Source organism: Hylobates moloch, unplaced genomic scaffold (genome assembly GCF_009828535.3).
Source record: "Hylobates moloch isolate HMO894 unplaced genomic scaffold, HMol_V3 SCAFFOLD_17, whole genome shotgun sequence".
Classification (NCBI taxonomy): Eukaryota; Metazoa; Chordata; class Mammalia; order Primates; family Hylobatidae; genus Hylobates; species Hylobates moloch.
In genome coordinates this window covers 77627013-77647121 of record NW_026652292.1, presented here as the reverse complement: position 1 = coordinate 77647121, position 20109 = coordinate 77627013, and the positions used below count along the sequence as shown (strand labels likewise).

Sequence of the window (20109 nt, the reverse complement as noted above, 5' to 3'; positions counted from 1 at the left end):
TCCACCTGCCTCAGCCTCCCAAAGTGCTGGGATTACAGGCATGAGCCACCGCAACCAGCCATTCTTCCTGATTTTTGAATGTGTTTATTGGGGGAGAAATTCACAAAGGGTTAGAATTGAATCGTGATTTGCTACATTGCCTGTACAACAGGCAAGGACAGGGGCTGTGTCTGTCCTGCCCACTGTGGCCTGTTCACTGCCTGGCACAGAGTAGGTGTTGACTAAATAGTCCCTAAATAGTTGGCTAAATAAGCGAATTGCCTTTACTGGAAAAATGTACTTGTATGACACTGGATTGTCCCAGAAGAATGGTGATGTGTGGTCACTTTACTGAAGATAGTTCCGTGTCATTAGGAGGCCGAATTTGGGGATCTGTGTAGAAACTTTCTGAGTGGGTTTAGGGTCTTTTCTATTCACTGTTTCCTGGGCCCACCAGCATTTTTTCTTTTTCTCAAGATTCAGTGTAGACTTCCTTGTGGACCAAGTTTTCTCCCATGTTCCTACTTAATCCTGGCGTTGTGCAGGGCTGGATGGAATTGATACTTGGATCCTTCAGGGCCGAGCAGGTTTTGTAATCCAGGGTTGCCTTTCAGGCCTAAGAAGCTTCTCTTTCTTCTCTACCACAGGCCACAGGCATTCAGTACACTTGGCTTTCTGTATCTGTGGGTTTCACATCCGTGGATTCAACCAACCTCTGATTGAAAACCTTCAGGAAAAAAAAAAATGGATGGTTGCATCTCTACTGAACATATACAGCCTTTTTTTCCTTTTCTTTTTGTTTTGAGACGGAGTCTCACTCTGTTGACCAGGCTGGAGTGCAGTGGCATGCTCTTGGCTCACTGCAGCCTCCACCTCCCAGAATTTTTTTCCTTTTCATCATTCACTAAACAATACAGTCTAAAACTAGAGTCATGCATTCCTTAACAACAGGGACACATTCTGAGAAATGCGTCATTAGGCGACTTTGTCATGTAAACATCATGAAGTGTACTTGCACAAACCCAGATGGTCTAGCCTCCTACACACCTAGGCTATTCAGTCTAGTCTGTGGCTTCTAGGCTGCAAGCCTATGCCGCATGCTACTGTACTGAATACTGTAGGCACTTGTAATCCAATGGTATTTGTGTATCTAAACATAGAAAATATACAGTAAAAATACAGTATTATGATCTTATGGGACCGTTGTTGTATAGTGTTGGGGATTGAGATGCTGTTACGCTGCACGTGACTGGGTTTACAGGGCATCTGCATTGTATTAGGCACAATATTATAAGTCATCTAGTTAAAGTGTACAAGAGGATGTGCGTAGGTTATGTGCAAGTACTACACCAATTTGTGTAAGGGGCTTGAGCAGCCGTGGATTTTAGTATTTGTGGGAGGTTCTAGAACCAGTCCCCCATGGATACCGCAGGATGACTAGACTGGTTTCTTTTTCCCCTAAAATGCCCCCACCACTCTCTGTCCATCACACATGGAAGTGCTTTAACACTTCGCCAAAGGCTTTGCTTGACAGAGTACTGTGGTGAATGCATTGAAAATTCCAGAACTTTCCAGAAATCTGACAGCCCCATCCCTGCTCTCCAGCTCCTGACTCTGTCAGAAGGACCCTAGCAAACCTCCCTGGACTCCCTGCAGGAGGGCGCCTCCAGTCCACTCCCACACCCCAGCTTGCAGAAGATGCAGTCAGGGCAGAGCAGAGGGTGTCCGCCTTTGTCTTCCCAGGGCGTTTGTGTCCCTGAGAGCCATGACTCTGTCTTACTGGGCCTGTCCAACAGTCCCCTTATGGGATCTCCTCCAGGGACAAGATTGGTGTCGATTATCTCATTTCCCGGGGAGCCTGCTGGTTCAGCATGGACTCAGGTTAGCCCCAAGGGAGAGGTTGCGGGAGAAGGATCCTGAGTGGTTCCTTGGGCTGTGCCCTGGACACTGGGGTAGGGGGCTTGCTCAGGACCTGGGCCTCTGGCCATGTGGCAGTAAATTGTGTTGCAGGCTATTGGAACTTGCACAGAAGCTATATCATCGTAGAGTTCTAAGCATATGCATAATGGCTAAAAATTAGTACAGTTTACTCACACACCTTGGTTGAAAGAAGGACCCATCATTTTGGATAAGGTTGGGAAATTGTAGCCCCAAGCAGTATGGGAGTCAGACCCTAGCTACTAGCTGGATCGGATTGACCAAGTCATCTAAACTCTCAGAACCTCAGTTTAATTCTTAAAATGAACATTATATCCATGGAATCTAAGGAAGCTTCTGGTTCTTTGCTTGGTGCATAGCAGGTGATCAGGAAGTCAGAGTGTCTCCTTCTTCCTTTACCTTATAGCTCAACAACTTTCCTTTGGAGGGCCTGTCAAATGCAGATTCCCAGGCCATGCCCACACCCTGCCTCCCCCACTAATTTATAATAGTGAGGTGGGATCTCAATGCCTTTTGCAGTAATCATCCTTTAAGGGAGGACTGGGGAGCTGCACTGGGAACCATCAAAGCACCATCGGAAGGAGAGGCCCTTTCTTGGGCCAGTGCGTCAGTGCTGTGTCCCCTCCTCCCCGAATGACCTTGGGTCTGCTGTTGCCAGTGGCTGGAGGATGCCTGAGGTCTGGCGGGCCATTTTTGTCAGTGACTTTTGCATCCATTCTGATGGGACCTATCAAAACACACAGGACGTATCTAAACTTGACCCCTAGCCCCACGCCCCTGAGGCCAAGCCTGCTGCCTGGTAGAGGGAAGGACAGACACTGGCAGCTGGTTGTACGGTACCTTTGCCTGCCTAGGAAGCTCAAGCACTTTTTTTTTTTTTTTTTTAGAGAGTTTCGCTCTGTCACCCAGGTTGGAGTGCAGTGGCGCGATCGACCTCAGCTCACTGCAACCTCCGCCTCCTGGGTTCAACCAATTGTCATGCCTCAGCCTCCTGAGCAGCTGGGAGTGTGCCACCAGGCCTGGCTAATTTTTTTTGTATTTTTAGTAGAGACAAGGTTTCACCATATTGGCCAGGCTGGTCTCAAACTCCTGACCTCAAGTGACCTGCCTGCCTCGGCCTCCCAAAGTCAAACATTTTTTCATCATGTGCATGCATTTTTCATTTGCAAGTTTTGCCAAAGCTACCCATTTTTTCCTTCGTGGTTGTTTGCAGTTGATCTTATTCCTAGGCTGCCTTCCCCATGGCTGTCACCAGTCTGTGAACTCGTGAGGGCTGGATGGTGCCCTGGGATCCAGCTACTCGAAGCTGCTGGCACAGTGCCCTGCACTCAGAGGGGCTAATAGTAGTGACTGCGTGAAACCAGTGGCTACTTCATGTCTGTCTACAGGGCTGGCCTCAGTTGTCTAACTGTGGGCCCTTTGCTGGGAGGGGAGAGGGCTCGTTCCCTCCTGGCTCAGCAGTGTCCCTGTCACCTGGTCCCTCCTCCACAGCAGCCATCAGGACTCATTTCATGCAGCTCTGATCAAAGGTAAAGAGGGCACAGGCAGCAGGACTTTGTGCCAGCCTTGCCGACTGAGTGGCTGATGTAAATCAAAAAGTCTCTGAGGCAGGTCTCAATCGATTTAGAAGTTTATTTTGCTAAGGTTAAAAATGTACCCTGGAGACAGATCTGAGCCTTTCTCCAAAGATGATTTTGAGGGGTTCAACATTTAAAGGGGAAAAGCGGGCTGGAGGGGAAAGAGGGGGGGTGTGGTCACATGACTGAATCCACAGGTTGTGAGAGAAAAGGAGCAGGTAGGGGAATAGTCCAAATTATGTAATTGTCTTGTGCTCAGTAAATCAGCACTTTACATAAGAGAAGGTGAACATGGAGGAGCTACCTGTAGAGATGCTTAACATTTTCTCTGCAGCTCTCTGCTTAGGAACAAAAGGAAAGGCAGCTTCTTGCAAGACTCAGCTTTCAGCTTAAGTTTTTCTTTTTGGTGGAGTGAACTGGGGTTCAGAGTTTTTATGTTCCTTTCACAGCGGGCTCTGTGCCAGAAGCATGGGAGTCCCCTTTGAGCATTGCTCCGTGTCCCACCTGCTGGGGGCCCTTTGGTAAAGGACTCAGGGAAGATGTGGGTCCTGGGGATAGGACACTGGGGTGATTATGAAGAGACAGGGGCTGTGTTCTGGACCACACCCAGGTGGCTCAGCAGACAAGCACACACACTGTCTGTGCCGGTCCTGGAGGCACCGCCGGAGGAGCTGCAGCTGGTGTGGGTGGAGCAGAGCTCGGGAGCCTGACCTGGCCACAGAGGCCGCCTGGGTACCTTGTCCAGGGTAGCAAACACCGTGGGGACATCTGGCTCCCATTTGCAGACTTGGGAAGGGACAGGTGCCATTACCTATGGTGGTTCTAGGTAATCTGTTCACACAGGGCAGGAAACTCCAGCGCCAGGAGTGAGCAGGGTGGTGTGTCCTGGTCTCCGGGAGGAGCGGCTGCAGAGGCTGGATCTGTAGGCGCCTGGCCTCCTGCCTGGTTTCAGGAGGTGACTTCAGGCCCCGTGGGGAGGGGCTTGAAGCAAAGGTTCCAGATTGCAGCCCCGCCCCTCCAGGCCCCTCTGTCTCAAGTCTGCACTGCCTGGGGGCCAGACCCAGCTGTCTCAGGTCTGCACTGCCTGGCCCGGTGGTGCCTCATTAGGAAACGTGGCTTAAAGGGTAGTCAGCACTAAATTGAGTAGCACAATCCAGTCACACAATTCATCTGATGGATACTTCCAAAGGAATACAGCATCACGCATTGTCAAAGTTGAAACATACATGAACTTTGCTATGTACATTTCTTCTTTTATGAATTGTCCATTGCCCTTTAATATTGCTTTGGTATCTGTCAAAGTACAGACGTTTTACTTTTTTATGGTAAAGTCTGTCCATTTTTTCTCCAGCACGAGAGTTTTTGCTTTTGATATTATGTCTGGTGACGCTTCTCCAAGAGATGGAAGACTCTCAGAGACACCCCTTCTGGGCAGGTGAATCTGAAGACTTTGATCTAGTTAAAAAAAATCAGTTTTTCTATTAAATAATGGTTTGTTTTGGCCTACAAAAATGGTAAAACACTGACAAAATGATGGTAGAGAAGCCAATGAATTTGGCAAGTCTATGGTGCCTATGAGGTGGTCGGGGAACAGCAGAGAAATTTCTCAAACACATGAGGACAGAGGCAGCTCCTCGGTTTGGGTCCTGGGGGAGAATCTCTCATGGCGTTGGCATTGCTAGTGCTGCGCCGGGGGCCTTGTGATTGTCTGGGGACCCAGGGCCTGTGCCATGGTGTTGACAACAGGCTCTCGGCTCAGGGAGGACGGGATCTGGGAGGAAGGTCCCCAGAGAATAAACTGGTTCGGAAGCTGTCCTCTGTGACGAATGCACCCCAGCCCGCCCCTGGAAACCACTCCCTTCAGCCGGCGGTTGGCATGGCCAGCATCTGGGCTCTGCCCTGGAGCTGGCTTCCCTTTTACTGAAGGTGCGTCTTCCGGCGCACTCCTGTTCTCCGGACTCTGCAGCAGACGGATCCACAGGAAGCCGTGGAGACCCTAGGGCGGGTGTGTTAGAGGAAAGGGGAGTGCGTGGGGAGAGAACTGGTGCTTTTTCCTCGGACTGGAGGAAGCCCTGAAAATGGATGCCGACAAGGTGGCTTTTGCCTAAGCCCACGCACAGGGGCTGGCGTGTCTGCAGCATCGTGCCACCATGGAATATGTCCTCTTTGTGCTGTACTTCTCTTTCTTCCTGTGTCTCTGCGCCCTGGTGTGCCTGTACTTCTCTGGCTGCCAGGAGATGACCTATAAGCATGAAGGTAGGCAGCTGGTTCGGCATTTTGTTTTTTGAGTCTCTGTGGTGGTCCCTGGCTGTGACCAACCGATGCTCCTGCCTGTGACAGGCAGCTCTGTTGAAAATGAAAGGAAGATGAGAAGACAGGTGGCTGAGAGAGACTGGATCCGGTTGAGGGGCTATTTGTTTTGGGGGTACCTCCTCTTTTTCGCTCTGCTTCATTTGACCTGCTAAGGAAGAGCACCTCTGTATATTCAAAATGTAAATGGAGGAGACATGTTTACTCTTCATTCATTTTGCCAAAACTGAATTTTTTTTTTTGTTTTTGAGACAGGATCTTGCTCTGTCACCCAGGCTGGAGTGCAGTGGCACAATCACAGCTCACTGCAGCCCCAACATCCCAGGCTCAAGTAATCTTTCCACCTCAGCCTCCCAAGTAGCTGGGACTACCGGCGTCAACCACCATACTCAGCTAACTTTTTAAATAACTTTTTGTAGAGATGGATTCTCACTATGTGGCCAAGGTTGATCTTGAACTCCTGAGCTCAAGCGATCCTTCTGCCTCAGCCTCCCAAAGTGCTGGGATTACAGGCATGAGCCACTGTGCCCGGCCAAAACTAAATCTTAATCTGAATCTGGATTCATCTGTAAAAACGAGTCAACGAGGAGAGGCTTTGGTTGCAAGGAACGTGGAAGGCTAGAGGAATTACCTTTTTATTCAGTAGATGGGCTCAGAATGAGCAAATGGTGGACGTTTTTGCTCCTAATGTATCTCTTGTGAGGAAAAACCTAGAGACTCTTAGAAGAGTGGAGACACAGAAAAATGAACAGTTTCTTTCATGTTTGTCATTTTTTTTAAAGCCCACTATGTGCCAATCATGAGAGGAAACATTTTCTAGGCGGTTCTCCCCTCATCCCTTGAGAAGCAGGCAGTGAATTATTTCCTGCATTTTTCGAAAATGCCGTGCAACACCAGTTGCATTGCCTTCAAGGAAGACAGCCACTGTGTTTTCACTTTAAACATTAATATATCTTTTCTATTTTTTATTAATAAAGGCACAAACATATTGAGATATCAAGTACATGTAGGCTTCCTGCATAATATAATCACTCAACAAAACTTTTCTCTAAAGGAAACCAACTAACCCAGTGTTATAAAATGTTATAAACACTAACCCAGTGTTATAAAATGTTATAAAAAAAGTTAAGGCTGGGCGTGGTGGCTCACGCCTGTAATCCCAGCACTTTGGGAGGCCGAGATAGACGGATCACTTGAGGTCAAGAGTTCAAGACCAGCCTGGCTAACATGGTGAACGCTTGTCGCTACTTAAAAAAATATATATATACAAAAATTAGCCAGGTGTGGTGGCACGCACCTGTAATCCCAGCTACTCAGGAGGCTGAAGCAGAAGAATCGCTTGAACTTGGGAGACGGAAGTTGTAGTAAGTTGAGATTGCACCACTGCACTCCAGCCTGGGCGACAGAAGGAGATTCTGTCTCAAAAAAGAAAACATTAAAATGTTTTTAAAAAATACCCAGCATAAAAACCTGAGGGGTTGGGTCCCAGACAACTCCTTGCTGCTATGGGAACTCTGTGTGTGCTGTGCCTGGCTGTGGATTCCTGTGCATTGCTGCAGGATTCAAATTGAACTGCCCTTTTGTGTTTGGTTTCTGCCCTAAGAGCTGCTTCCTCTTTCCCTCAGAGCAGCATAATTCTGTGGAGTCTTGGTCTCTGGGGCCATATGATATGATACGTTCGGGGGCTCCACTGGGTCTGGAGTTAGGCTGTTTGCGAAGCCTGCTCTACTTTAAACACAGGCGGCAAGCAACATGAGTAGCTAATGCCCTGTATTAGGGCTTGGGAGTTGAGTCCTTAACTAGCAGTCCTGTAGGGTCTTTGGCAGCACTGGTAGTTAATGCCCTGTATTAGGGCTTGAGAGTTAGTCTTTAACTGGTAGTCCTGCAGGGCCTTCACAATGGATCGTCTTAGGTAATTGAGCATTGAGTCGTTGCCCCCAGGAGGGTCCCTGACACTGACATGGATGGTCACAGCCCAGCAGTGTGTCCTAAATGTTTGGAAAGTGTGTAACTTGATGATGCTTCCTGGACTACAGCAACAAACAGACTCGTCCCCAGAGGCCTTGCAATTAGCAGTGTTTACAAGAAATAAGGTCAGCTCAGTGGCTGCTCGGAAAAATCTGGAACCTGGAGCTCAGGGGGGTGACCTGTGTGTGCAGAAGAGCTTGAGTGCTGCAGATGCATCACTCCTGTGGGTGCCATTGTCACCATGGGATGTCACTACCACTGCTCTCTAGAGCTCATTGGAAGAGTCCATGATGCCTGAAGTCAGGTGGGGTCCTCATCTGGAGGGGAGATTTGAGTAGATGATTGTCTCCAGCCTCTGCAAGGAGAGAAATGACATTGAAGTTGATGGTGCCCATAGTCCTCACGTACTTGCCAGTGAGACTCATCTGGGGCATGTAACCACATGGTGTCCAACTGATGCCAGCTGTGTGAATGAATGGAAAGGGTGTCATGTGCAAAACAAAATCTGTTTGTGGATAGACAAACTAGTGTGGCTTTGAGTTCATTAACACTAGGATACAGTCGGAAACAAAAGGGCCAACCCCCTGCCTTCATGGAGCTTCCATTTCAGGGGGTGGGGGGAAGACCATCAGTAAACACAACAGCTTGCCAGATCTTACGTCAGTGGGGAGACGTGCTACGGAAAGGAATAAAGAAGGAGGCCCCAGAGGCTGGGGTGGGGATGAAGCAGGAGGGACCTGGGTATGGTGGCCAGGAAGCCTTTTCTCATATGGTTGCATTTGTGCAGAGACCTAAGGGAATCTAGGGAAGGAGCCATGTGGATTCTGGGGAAGAGCGTCTTCGGAGCACAAACGCCCCGTGGCAGGTGTCTGTGGGGTGCAGGAGCCTGGAGCAGAGGAGGAGAGGCGAGGGGGAGAGGGAGGGATGATGCCAGGGCAGGATAGGAGGTAGATCCTGCAGGGCCTCGCAGACCACTTGTAGCCTGCATGGATGTTGGTGGTTTTAATAATATCAGAGAGAGAGATATTGGTGGCTGGGACCAAGATGAAGGTCCCAATGGGGAGAGGGGGTGAGAGGGCTGGATTCTGAGTTGAAGGTGAAGCCAGCAGGGTTTCTCCCAGGGAGGGCAGGCATGAGAGGTGGAGAAGAGAGGGGGGGCCTCCTGGGATTGGGGCCTGGGCAACTGAAGCATGAGCTGCTGCTGCTGGACTCAGGTTAGATTACGGGAGGCGCGGTGTGGGGGTAAGTCACTGCCCACTAGGATTCCACAGTGCCATAAAGGAGGCAGCTGACGTATGAGTCTGGAGTTCAGGGGAGAGGCGTATTCCCCAGGCATATTAAAAAGCAAGGAGGAATGTGGGGGTTGGGGGATGCAGTGCGTGGAAAGACAGATGCCAAATGCAAGAACGTTCTGGGTGATGTGTGGTGGTGGGTGCCTCCCTTGCAGCACCTTCAGAAACGGAGTAAGGTGACAAAGATGTCCCTGCATCTTCTTCCTTGCCTTATGTCTGAATTATTTCCTAATCACATTATTAATTCTTGTGCCAGTCACATTTTTCTCACATTTACAGATATTTGGGTAAAACACATGGGCTGGGAGGGGCCCTTAGTATGTGGGGAGTGCCTGGCTTTTCTCTGTGGGTTGGGGGAGCTCCGGGTGAAGTCACGTTTTGGATGAGCCAGCAGAGCCTCGGGCTGGGCTCTGGAATTTAGTTTTGATTCATTCTTCATGGTCTGAAAGGCATTCGTTGATTGTAAAAACAAATAAAAATCCTTGTCAGGGGCTGTTTGGGAAAAAAACAAGAAAAGTTATATTCCTAAAATAAGGGACATTGATCTGGTGATTGTGGGTGGAGGTTTGCAGCCCCTAGGGGATGCAGGCTCTTCGGGGCAGGGACCTGGCCTGGTTATGATCCTATTGTATTCCCCAGGCCTGCCCCGGGTCTGGCCCATAGAAGGAGCTTTGCCAGTGTTTGCTGAGTGAATGAATGGATAGACAGATGAAGGAAGCCCCATATCCTATGATATTTGGAGTGGGAGAAGTGCCAGCAGGGCAACTCAGAGGCTGGCACATAGAGCCTTACAATTTGCTTCTGAATCTGAGTGATGGTCGTGTGAAGGTCTATTACATGATTCCTTCTCATTCTGTGAATCTTCCCAGTTTTCTATAATAAAAAGTTAAGCAGAGATTGCCTCTAAGTGTGGGTCTGGCCAGGACTTGGGCCACACCTTTGCCACACTAGTCAGAGCACTAGGACTATGGCTGGGTTCTCCACTCCTTCAAGCTGTTGCCCCCTCTGCTGTCCATATTCATCCAGTTCTTCTCCTTGGAACTTGACGTCTCCCTGGGCCCTGTCCCCCTTCTCCTTGGTACAGCCAGTGCGCTGCTTATGGAGCGGGATGGAGTGCTGGGCTGCTTTCTGGGCACAGGGCACACATGGCCCCCTTTTGTGCTCACAGGTGAGGTGGCTTCTCACTCCATTTGCTAGAGAAGGTGGCTGGCGCTCCAGGGGCCAAGTGGTTTGCACAGATCTACAGCTGGAGAGCCAAGGCCAGGGCCAGACTAGCTCACTCGGGCTGTAAACCCTAGGGTCATCTGCCACCTGCTGCCACCTTTTATCCCACCCAGTCAGTTACGAAGCCCACCAACCGCATCTTGGGATGCACCAGTGGCCCAAATATCAATTGTCACCCCCCTGCACTGGCATGCCCACAACCAGGGACTGGTAGACTCTGGCAATCCTCAGTCATTGCTAACATCATACAAATTGCATTTTACAGAAGCATGTTGTGGAGACATTTTTCGGATTTGATGAGGAGTCTGTGGACTCAGAAACGTTGTCCGAAACATCCTACAACACAGACAGGACAGACAGGACCCCAGCCACGCCCGAAGAAGACTTGGACGATGTAAGCAAAACTGCAGAGGGGGCGGGACCTCACCCCAGATGCTCTCGGGGCAGCACCTCCTGCTTTTGATAGTTGCAAGTCTCACTCCCTTGCCTATAGTTCTGAACCCCAGATGACCCGTTCCTACCAGTGCATTATCAAAGCCAATGGCGTGAAGGGAAGGAGGCCCCCACAGCTGTGGGCTCCATGAATGGCAACGGGAGGGCAGCACGTGGGGACCCTTTCTTTCCCCAGCACTGATTTTCCCACCAAGGAAATCTGTGGCTGTCAAGTTCAAGCTGAGTCATTGAGGGATGTTGCCTTGTGTTTCCTCACCTTTTGCAATTAAAACTGCTGCGTAATGATCTCTCCCTGGTCTCCACGCATGTGTGCACACGCACACACCACCGGGCAGAAACAGCATCATTGCTTTCTTGACTAAGATAAAGCATGTGATCCAAAAATATATAAAGAAGAAGGTGAAGAGCCCTGAAGTCCCATCACCCCAAGGTCGTTGCCTCACCCTGTCCCAACCACCTGTGCCCATGTGGATGCATAGCCAGCTTCTTGAGCAAGGTGGATTCGCGAGGGGGCAAAGACCAGCTTCGTTCTCACTCACTTTCCCCAGCTGAATTCTTTCAGGAGTGCCGATTACATCTCAGGCAGACCTTGTGGGCTTCTATGCCTTCCAGTGACGGGAATAATCACATTTGATTAATTTCCTAAACTGCAGACTTCATTCAGCGCAGACCTTCCCCTTGCTCGCCACCGGGGCCTGTGTCAGCCTTGGCTGCTGTTTCCCCACCTCGCTCTTCTGCCTCTTCCCATGCAGGCCCCTGGTGGCTTTTTCTGAGCCCAGGGAAGGGCAAGAGTGGGAAGGGAGTGCGGATGTGCCAGGGCAGCTGGCCCTCAGGGCAGTGCCCTCTGGCAGGGGCAGGTGGATCACGCTGCCTCTCAGGGGAGCACTTCTCCAGGTCTCCACGAGCTCCCCTTGCTGTGCTGCACCCCACAGCTTTCTGGTGAGGGACTGGGCACTGCAGCTCCTTGTGCCCCCACGTCCCAAGACTCTGAATGGTCCGCCTCCCACAAACCCCTGCTCGTTGTCCTTGTCCCCTCCTGGTGGCCTTTTCTTTGGAGTCCCCTCTGGAATGACTTCTAGGCTGGTTTCCTCCCATGGGTCTATTTGCCATAGGAAAATGTGGCACATGCTGTGGGCGCTGGCACATCCGACCCCAAGATGGCCCTCTCTTTGCTCTTCCATCTTGTGCCAAAACTCTAGGGGACACATGTCACCTCTGCAGGTCGTCCCCTGGACATCCCTTCTTATGCTGGGAGAGACACACCATCCTCCCCGTCAGTCCACCAGCCTCAGCCCAAGTGCCGGCTGGAGGGAGGGGCCTCGCTGGTGCTGGAGACACACCACAGTCCATCAGCCTGTCCTGCACAGGGGTCTGGACTGGGCTGCTCAGGCTTTAGGGTCTTGTTCTCAGCCATGGGCCTTTTATGTTTAACTTAAAACAGGATGCGTGCTTTTCAGCTTGCCTTTTCCCAGCCAGTGATATGTAATAGGCATCTTTCAGCACCAGAACATGGGATTGCCTCATCCTCTCTCATGGCCATGTGGGGCTTTCCCATGGATGAGCAGCATGCACTGATGAGGGATTTATGCTGTGTCGTTTTCCACACCTGTGAACCATGCATGGAGCTCCTTCGTATTTGTGTCTTTATACGCTTATGTGGCCATTTTTTTTTTTTTTTTTTTTGGAGACGGAGTCTAGCTCTGTCGCCCAGGCTGGAGTGTGGTGGCATGATCTCGGCTTACTGCAACCTCCACCTCCCAGGCTCAAGGAATTCTCCTGCCTCAGCCTCCCGAGTAGCTGGAATTACAGGTGCCCACCACCATGACCAGCTAATTTTTGTATTTTAGTAGAGATGGAGTTTTACCATGTTGGCCAGCCTGGTCTCAAACTCCTGACCTCAGGTGATCTGCCTCAGCCTCCCAAAGTGCTGGGATTACAGGCGTGAGCCACCATGCCCGGCCATCTCTTTAGGATAAATTCCCAGAATGGGAGGTGCTGGGTGGGAGGGGACATCCTTTACAATGGAGACCTTTGCTTCTGGAGTTGGGGCTGGTTCCATGGCACCAGCCCTTTATCTCCCACCTGCTCCCACATAACTCCAGTGATTCCCGTGGGTGGGAGCTCCTGGGAGTAGCGCTGATGGCTGAGGAGGTGCCTCCTCCCGGCAACCCTTTCCTCCAATGCCCGAGTTGCTTCCTGGCAATTCGGGGCTCCTTAAGCACTCGATGGCAGCACTGTGAGATGTGGCCGTTTGATGTTGTCTAAGTTGACCCCGGCACTCAAAGCCACAGCAAGGGTTTGATTATTCATGTTTATTATTAAAATCAATCATAAATCATTTATTATTGTAATTATGCACTTGATTATTTGTTTTCTTCTCCATTATGTGAAGGCCACAGCCCGAGAGGAGGCTGATCTGCGCTTCTGCCAGCTGACCCGGGAGTACCAGGCCCTGCAACGTGCCTACGCCCTACTCCAAGAGCAGGTTGGGGGCACGCTGGATGCTGAGAGGGAGGCCCGGGTGAGTGCAGCCAGCCTCAGGGCTCGAGGGAGGGGCCGAAGGCCAGGTCATGTAGGTCCTTTCCAGAAGTGTGACATACCCTGGCATGGACACTCAGAGGGGATTCTGAGAGGTGATGGGGAACCTATAGCAAGGTCTTTGCTGTGGTGACATTCTAGATGCCTCTCTGCATCCTCGGTGTGATGGCGGGCACTCTGGAACATTGAGCTGTTAGAGGAAGCAACGCTACACATCACCTGTGCCATCTGTTTGGAGGAGAGCACGTGTTCAGAATTTAAGACTAAGTGATGAAATCACAGACTTGGCCGGCTTGCAGGCTTCAGGCTCCCCTCCCTCCAGGGCTGCGAGCCCCCCGCCCTCTGGGACATCCACCAGAACACTCGCAGGGACTCTCAGGGTGCTCCCCAGCCACCAAGGCACTCTGGGCCCTGTGACCACCTCAGTCCAGGCCACGCCATTCCTCAGGCTGGGCTGAGCTCTGCCTTCTGGAAACTTCCACCCGCTGGCCCTTCTCCCACCTTCGGGAGTCACATAGACTGGGGCCTGCTCTCCCTTCCTCCTGGGAGTGCGGGGGACTCCTGGAGAGCACACAGGGGTGCTTCCCTGCATCCCCTCCCCCATCTCACCCCCACACTGGCCCCCTGAGGCAGGAGGAATTAACACGAGCTTCCGAATGAGGAAACAGGCTCAGAACCGAGCAACTTGCCCCCAGATACCCAGATGCTGCTGAACAGAGCTGGGAGTCGAGGCCAGGTTTCTCGGACTCAGGGCCTGTGCTCTTTTTCAGAGCTCTGTTTAGGACTTCCACAAAGGGATGGATTTTGGTAGTCTTAAAGGCGATGCGCCAGAATGGGGCATTGCCTGGCAAATCTGATGGGAAAGGCGGAGAGGAGAGTCCATGCCCATGTGGAGTTTGTTCCAGGGGCAGCAGTGGCCCTGCAGGGGGGAGCCAGGAGTAAGGGGGAGTGAGGTCAGCAGGGAGGGAAGCTTCTTGTCCCACCATAAAAGGCCCAGTCTTTGTCATCTAGGTCAGAGGAGGGAAACTGTGAGGCTTTGTGTGGGCTGAATAATTTTTGTTTTGCTTTTTAAATTTCATCTACTTGCCAACATTTAAAACTAAAGAGATTCCATAGAGAAATCCAGCTTCCTGACCTCTCTTGAAAGGTCAGAACATCTGGCAGCAACAGGCGTCCCATTTCTTGTGGCTGCTGCTGAGTGGCAGCGTCTCCCTGAGGTGTGACATGTGCCTCTGGCTTGCCACAGTCCCCACCACTCCCTGTTATCCCACACCCAGTTGACTTCCCTTATTTATATGACTTGCTTGGTGCTTGAAGTATTTCGCTTTGCAGCCCCTGCTGTAGGTGATAAGGGGCCTGGGCTGGGGGCTACGCAATTGTGCAGGCGTGTTGAAGTCTGATGATGGCTGAATGAGCTTCGGGTTCAGTAAGGATTGGACTTGGTCAGAGAGCTGGGCCTGGGCCCCCAGTGTGGCTGGCTTCTGGCTCACTCACCCCCTTCAAAAACAGAGTCCCTTCTCCAGGCTTCATTTTCCTTGTCTGTAAAACCAAGCAATTTAGACCTGTCAAACTCTCAAGGCTGTTCCGTTCTTAATGATTTTGTGTTTGAAGCTGAGGCATGCTTCTAGTAGGCCAAGGTTGAATATGTGCCGGGCGTGGTGGCTCATGCCTGTAATCCCAGCACTTTGGGAGGCCGAGGCAGGTGGATCACGAGGTCAGGAGATCAAGACCATCCTGGCTAACATGGTGAAACCCTGTCTCTACTAAAAATACAAAAAATTTAGCCGGGCGTGGTGGTGGGTGCCTATAGTCCCAGCTACTCGGGAGGCTGAGGCAGGAGAATGGTGTGAACCCGGGAGGCGGAGCTTGCAGTGAGCCGAGATTGCACCACTGCACTCCAGGCTGGGAGACAGAGCGAGACTCCGTCTCAAAAAAAAAAAAAAAAAAAAAAAGTTGAATATGTGCTGGCTAAAAGTGTACCTGTTCCTAAGGTTTGCCTATAAGGACCCTAGGCATTGCTTGCATTGGAGCATGATGCTTTCCACCTCTCTATCACCCACTGGAGGTGACCTGCTCACTGCCTGGTCTTTTCCCTTCCAGACTCGGGAGCAGCTACAAGCTGATCTGCTGAGGTGTCAGGCCAAAATTGAAGATTTGGAGAAGTTACTGGTTGAGAAGGGACAGGTGAGCAGGAGTGATCTGTGCTCTGTGAATCTTTGCCTTTCTGTCCCCTTGGTGGTATCCCTGGGGCTTGCCCATGTGCCAAGGGGGACATTCTGTGGGGCTGGATCAGGAGCTCCAGAGACACTAGAGGAAAAAACACTAGCAGAACCCAGGCACGAATGTGCTTCCTACTGTGCCTGTGTGCCGAGTTAAAAAATCAAAACAAGGTATGGCATTCTAACTTGGCCTTTTCTTTGTTTGTTTGCCAAATGCACAAAAAAGAGGTAATTCCAAAAGCAAAGGTGTGATCAAAACTGTTTTTGACTTGAACCTGAAGAAGAGCTGTCATTTCCTTTCAAGATTTTAATTGTGAAAATGAACCAGCACCTATGACTAACCCTGGGTTATTGCAGAGGCCCCACCTCTGGCCTCTGATTGTGTCTTAGAACAGTCTGGTCCTGTGCTGCTCAGGTTAGAGTCAACTGCACCTACCCATTCACTGCATTTGATTAGGCAAGGCCTGGTTGACAGTAAGACACAGCAGAAAAGCAATGCCTGGGCCTAGACCTGTCCCCTGGAGCCGGGGAGCCAGAGAGGGCTCTGGGTGGAAATCTGGCCTCTCAGCGGGTGGCATGCGAAGGTTAGTATGGGTCAGCCTCCTCTGTGTCAGAAGTGCTGCTGTGGTGACATAACCTGAACATCTCCCTGGCTCCATGTGACAAGGTGTATTCTGTTCACACTCCTGTTTCTCCCCGGGGCCTCTTAGGGATGCAGGGCAGGAGGCACCACCATCTTGGAACTGCCCCATCTCGAACTCTTCCTCTGCTTGGCTGTTTGCTGCCTCAGCAAAATTCATCAGTCATGCGGCCCCACTAACAGTGAGGGTGCCAAGGAGGGTGTGGGCAGACGGAGTGTCTGGTGGCCCCCACCCTCACCTGCAGAGAGGCATCTATGGGGGGCTGAGGAGGCTGGGCGAGGTCTACCACAGGTCCTAGGCCCGGTGGGACACAGTGGGAGGAGGCAGGCATGAAGCAAGGGGTGTAAGAGGTTCCTGGTGGTTTAACAGAAGCAGCTCCGGAAGAGCACTGCAAAGCTGCAAAGCCGGTGGCTCAGAACGGCTGCCACAGGGGGCTCAGTGTGAGACTGAGGTTCCCATGGAGGCGGATGGCCAGCGACCAGCATGAATGCCTGGCACAGAGCAGGTCACCACGGCAGACTTTACCAATGGACTGCGTGGGGGAATATGAGTGCCTCGCCCTCTGGAATGGCTTCTCTAAACTGTGGTCTGCATCCTCCATGCGGCGGGATCATGACGCGGAGCTTACATGCTATAGCTGGCCACCTGGGTCAGAGGGCAGCTCTGCCACTTCCTTGTTGCATAACCTTGGGCAAGTGACATAATCTCTTTGTGCCTCAGTTTCCTCATCTTTAAAATGGGGCTAATAATAATACCTAACACATTAAGCAGGAGGACAGAGAAGAACCCAGGAGTAGCTGGGGCAGAGATCCAGGTGCAGGATGATAAGGCTTTTTTTTTTGAGGCTGCTAGCCTCAGTTTCCCTCTTCCAGGCTGAGCCCACATATCTGTAACTTGCCTGATCACAGTCTATGACTTAGTGTTGTAAGTAAATGCTTATTCCTTGGCACTGCAAGGAAAAATTAGCATTCAGACAAAAAGTTTTCTCAGCAAGGCAATTTTACTTTCTGCAGAAAGGGTGCTGCCTGTCAGCAATCCTGCCACGAGATCACATTGAACAAAGAAAAGCAGAGATATTTATTCCTTATGCATTGGGTCCTTACTGCTGTGCCCTATCTCCATTGGCTGGAGCTGGACCTCCCAGTCTAAGTTAGACCCAATTGACTAATAACTTAAAACTTTTCTAGATAGGTAAAGGTAATAGAGAACAAAGGGAAAGAGGAAGTTGCTTGCGAAAAGACTTAGAGAAGTAATAACATTTCTAAATAAGGAAGGGGTATAAGCTGTGAGCTGGGACATGCTTGAGCATATCTATAACAAATATCCTTGGTTAAAGTACAAAGACGTAGAATGTACTTATTCCCTTATATCTAACAGCTACATAGGAGGGGCTTCACAAAGAGCTATTAGTATAAAAGCAAGGAGGCTTGAAGGAAGTTAGTTTTTAAAAAGAAACTATTATTTCTAACACGATTTATTCTTTCATAAGAAGGGAAACTTTGAAGAGGAACTTTTTTACTTTCCACACTTTGCCTCCCCCAGGGGGGTAGGTCCTCTCTGTGTGGCCTGCTCTGCCCTCCGTGCCTGCTGGAGGAGAGCACCAGTCTGAGGCAGAGCCTGTGGCCATTCATCCAGCAAGCACTTCCCAGAACCCTCGCCCATCCCAGGCCCAGTGCTGGTACCTGGGACGCTGGATCAGTTTGCTGTTGCTGAGTAACAAACCACCCCAACACTTAGTTATTTAAAACAGCAAGGATTCCATTTGCACATAGTTCTGTGGATCAGCAGTTTGGGCTGGGCTCAGGCTGGGCACAGACTGCCAGCTCCCGGCCAGGTGCCTCCGCCTCAGGGAGGCCCACCTGGCTTCTTTCCCCATGGTTTGGGGGCAGGGGAAATGGGAAGCCCAAGGCCCTAGCATGGTCCAAACCTCTGCTCAGGTCACCTCTGCTAACATCCCAGTAGCCAGAGCATGGCATGGCCCAGCCCAGCTTTGAGGTTGGAGAAATGGACCCCATCACCTGCTGGGAGGAGCTGCCGAGTCACATGGCAAAGGGGGTGCACACAGAGGTGGGAGGGAGTATTGCAGCCATTTTTGGCCATAATATGCCACAGCCACTCCTCACAGGTGCTTGCAGCCTGGTGAGGCCCGCATATGGGTCAGCATGGGGACAATGCAAGTGCCAGGTGCCAGGGAGACAGAAGCCTGGAGGCAACCAGGGCCTCTTCTGTGCATTCCATGTGCTTGGGACCAGACTCTAGGCCAGGCCTCTGCTTCTCAGCATTCTAGAACACCAAGCCTGGCCTGGTGGTTGGGAGGGGCCTTGGCCCAGCCCCAGCTCTGTGGCTGACCAGCAGAGAAGGGAGGAGGGAGTTGGAGAGGGCATCCTTTGCCTTTACTTATTCCTTCATCTGCCCATTCCAGGATTCACTGAGTCCCCCTGTCCCCATGAGCCAGGCACTGTGCCAGGCTCAGGATGCCACAGTGACAAGATGGACTTGGTGCCATGTGCTCACAGGACTTATGCAAGAGGATATGACCAGGCAAAGAAACGTAGGAAGGGCGTCTCAGGCAGAGAGAGTAGAATGAACAAAAGCGTATCAGTGTGGCTCTGGCCAGTCCGCGGGGTATGAGGTCAGCCTTCCGCATGCATGGAGGGTCTGCCAGGGTGGACCAGTCACACCCTGGAGCCATGTTTCTGTCAATCAGACTGACAGAATGGAGTCATTGTGCTTTTGGGAACGTGAACAAAGTGGAGAAGGGATGCCCCACAAACCAGCCATTTCTCTTTTTGGGGTTTAAAAGTTGACAGGGACAATGAGGACACATCACTGTTGTCATTTTCTATGACCTTTCCATAGTCAGTTTCATAGAAAGTGATCTTTCTCACTAAAAGTTTGTTACTTGACCACCTGTTTGCTTCCGTGAATATGACCATATTTAGTGCTTTTCCTTAGGATTCCAAGTGGGTTGAAGAGAAGCAGCTGCTCATCAGAACAAACCAAGACTTGCTGGAAAAGGTGCGTGACCCCACTTCAGGGAAGCACAGAGCTGCAGGGCAGTTGGGACCCCACGGGCCTGCTCAGACCACAGGGATCGTGCCCAGCACCATTTGGGCACTCCAGTGACCAGGGCCTCAGGTCCTGCACACCTCCCATGAGGAGAGATGTCTTCCTCACATGGAATCAAAGCCGCATCCGTGGTTCTATCCTCTGGGACCAGGTCTGCAGAGCTGGTTTAGCTCATCCTCCTGGGGTACTCCACAGAAATGGAGAGGCCTGGCCTGTCTTCCCAGGCCACCCTGCAGAAATGGGGAGGGCTGCCCCAACCTCTGGGGATACCCTGCAGAAACAGGGAGAGCTGCCCTGTCCTCTGGGGACACCTGCAGAAATGGGGAGGGCTGGCCTTGTCCTCTGGGAACACCTGCAAAAATGGGGAGGGCTGCCTCATCCTCTGGGGACACCTGCAGAAATGGGGAGGGCAGGTCCTGTCCTCTGGGGACACCCTGGAGAAATGGGGAGGACAGGTCCCAACCTCTGCAGACACCCTGCAGAGATGGGGAGAGCTTCTTTGTTCTCTAAGGACACCCTGCAGAAATGGCGAGGGCTGCCCCAACTTCTAGGGACACCCTGAAGAAATGGGGAGGTCAGCCCTGTCCTCTGGGGACACCCTGCAGAAATGGGGAAGGCTGCCCCGACCTCCAGGGATACCCTGCAGAGATGGGGAGGGCTGGCCTGTCTTCTGGGGACACCCTGCAGAAATGGGGAGGGCTGCCCCTGTCCTCTGAGGACACCTGCAGAAATGGGGAGGGCTGGCCTATTGTTGGGCTGGTCCATCTTCCTGACATTGGGCTCCAGGCCACCTCTGCTGTGGCTTTATGGTCCAGAGCCCTTCAACCACCAGTGTGGTGGGCACCGGAGGCAGGTCCATGGGCAGATCCTCAGGCCATCTTAGCCCAGTGCAGCTGACCCA

The 20109-nt window shown here is 51.4% G+C and overlaps 1 protein-coding gene across 2 annotated transcripts in view; it reads left to right on the top strand.

Annotated features, from left to right (window-relative positions):
- The window catches only part of JAKMIP1 (janus kinase and microtubule interacting protein 1), a 173443-nt gene that overhangs the window by 122098 nt on the left and 31236 nt on the right, over window positions 1-20109 (top strand). For both annotated transcript variants that reach the window (XM_032135397.2, XM_032135400.1), the window contains exons 9-12: window positions 10554-10682; window positions 13134-13262; window positions 15380-15463; window positions 19095-19157. In XM_032135397.2, the coding sequence (XP_031991288.1) occupies window positions 10554-10682; window positions 13134-13262; window positions 15380-15463; window positions 19095-19157 (405 nt within the window). The remainder of the gene's footprint in view (window positions 1-10553; window positions 10683-13133; window positions 13263-15379; window positions 15464-19094; window positions 19158-20109) is intronic.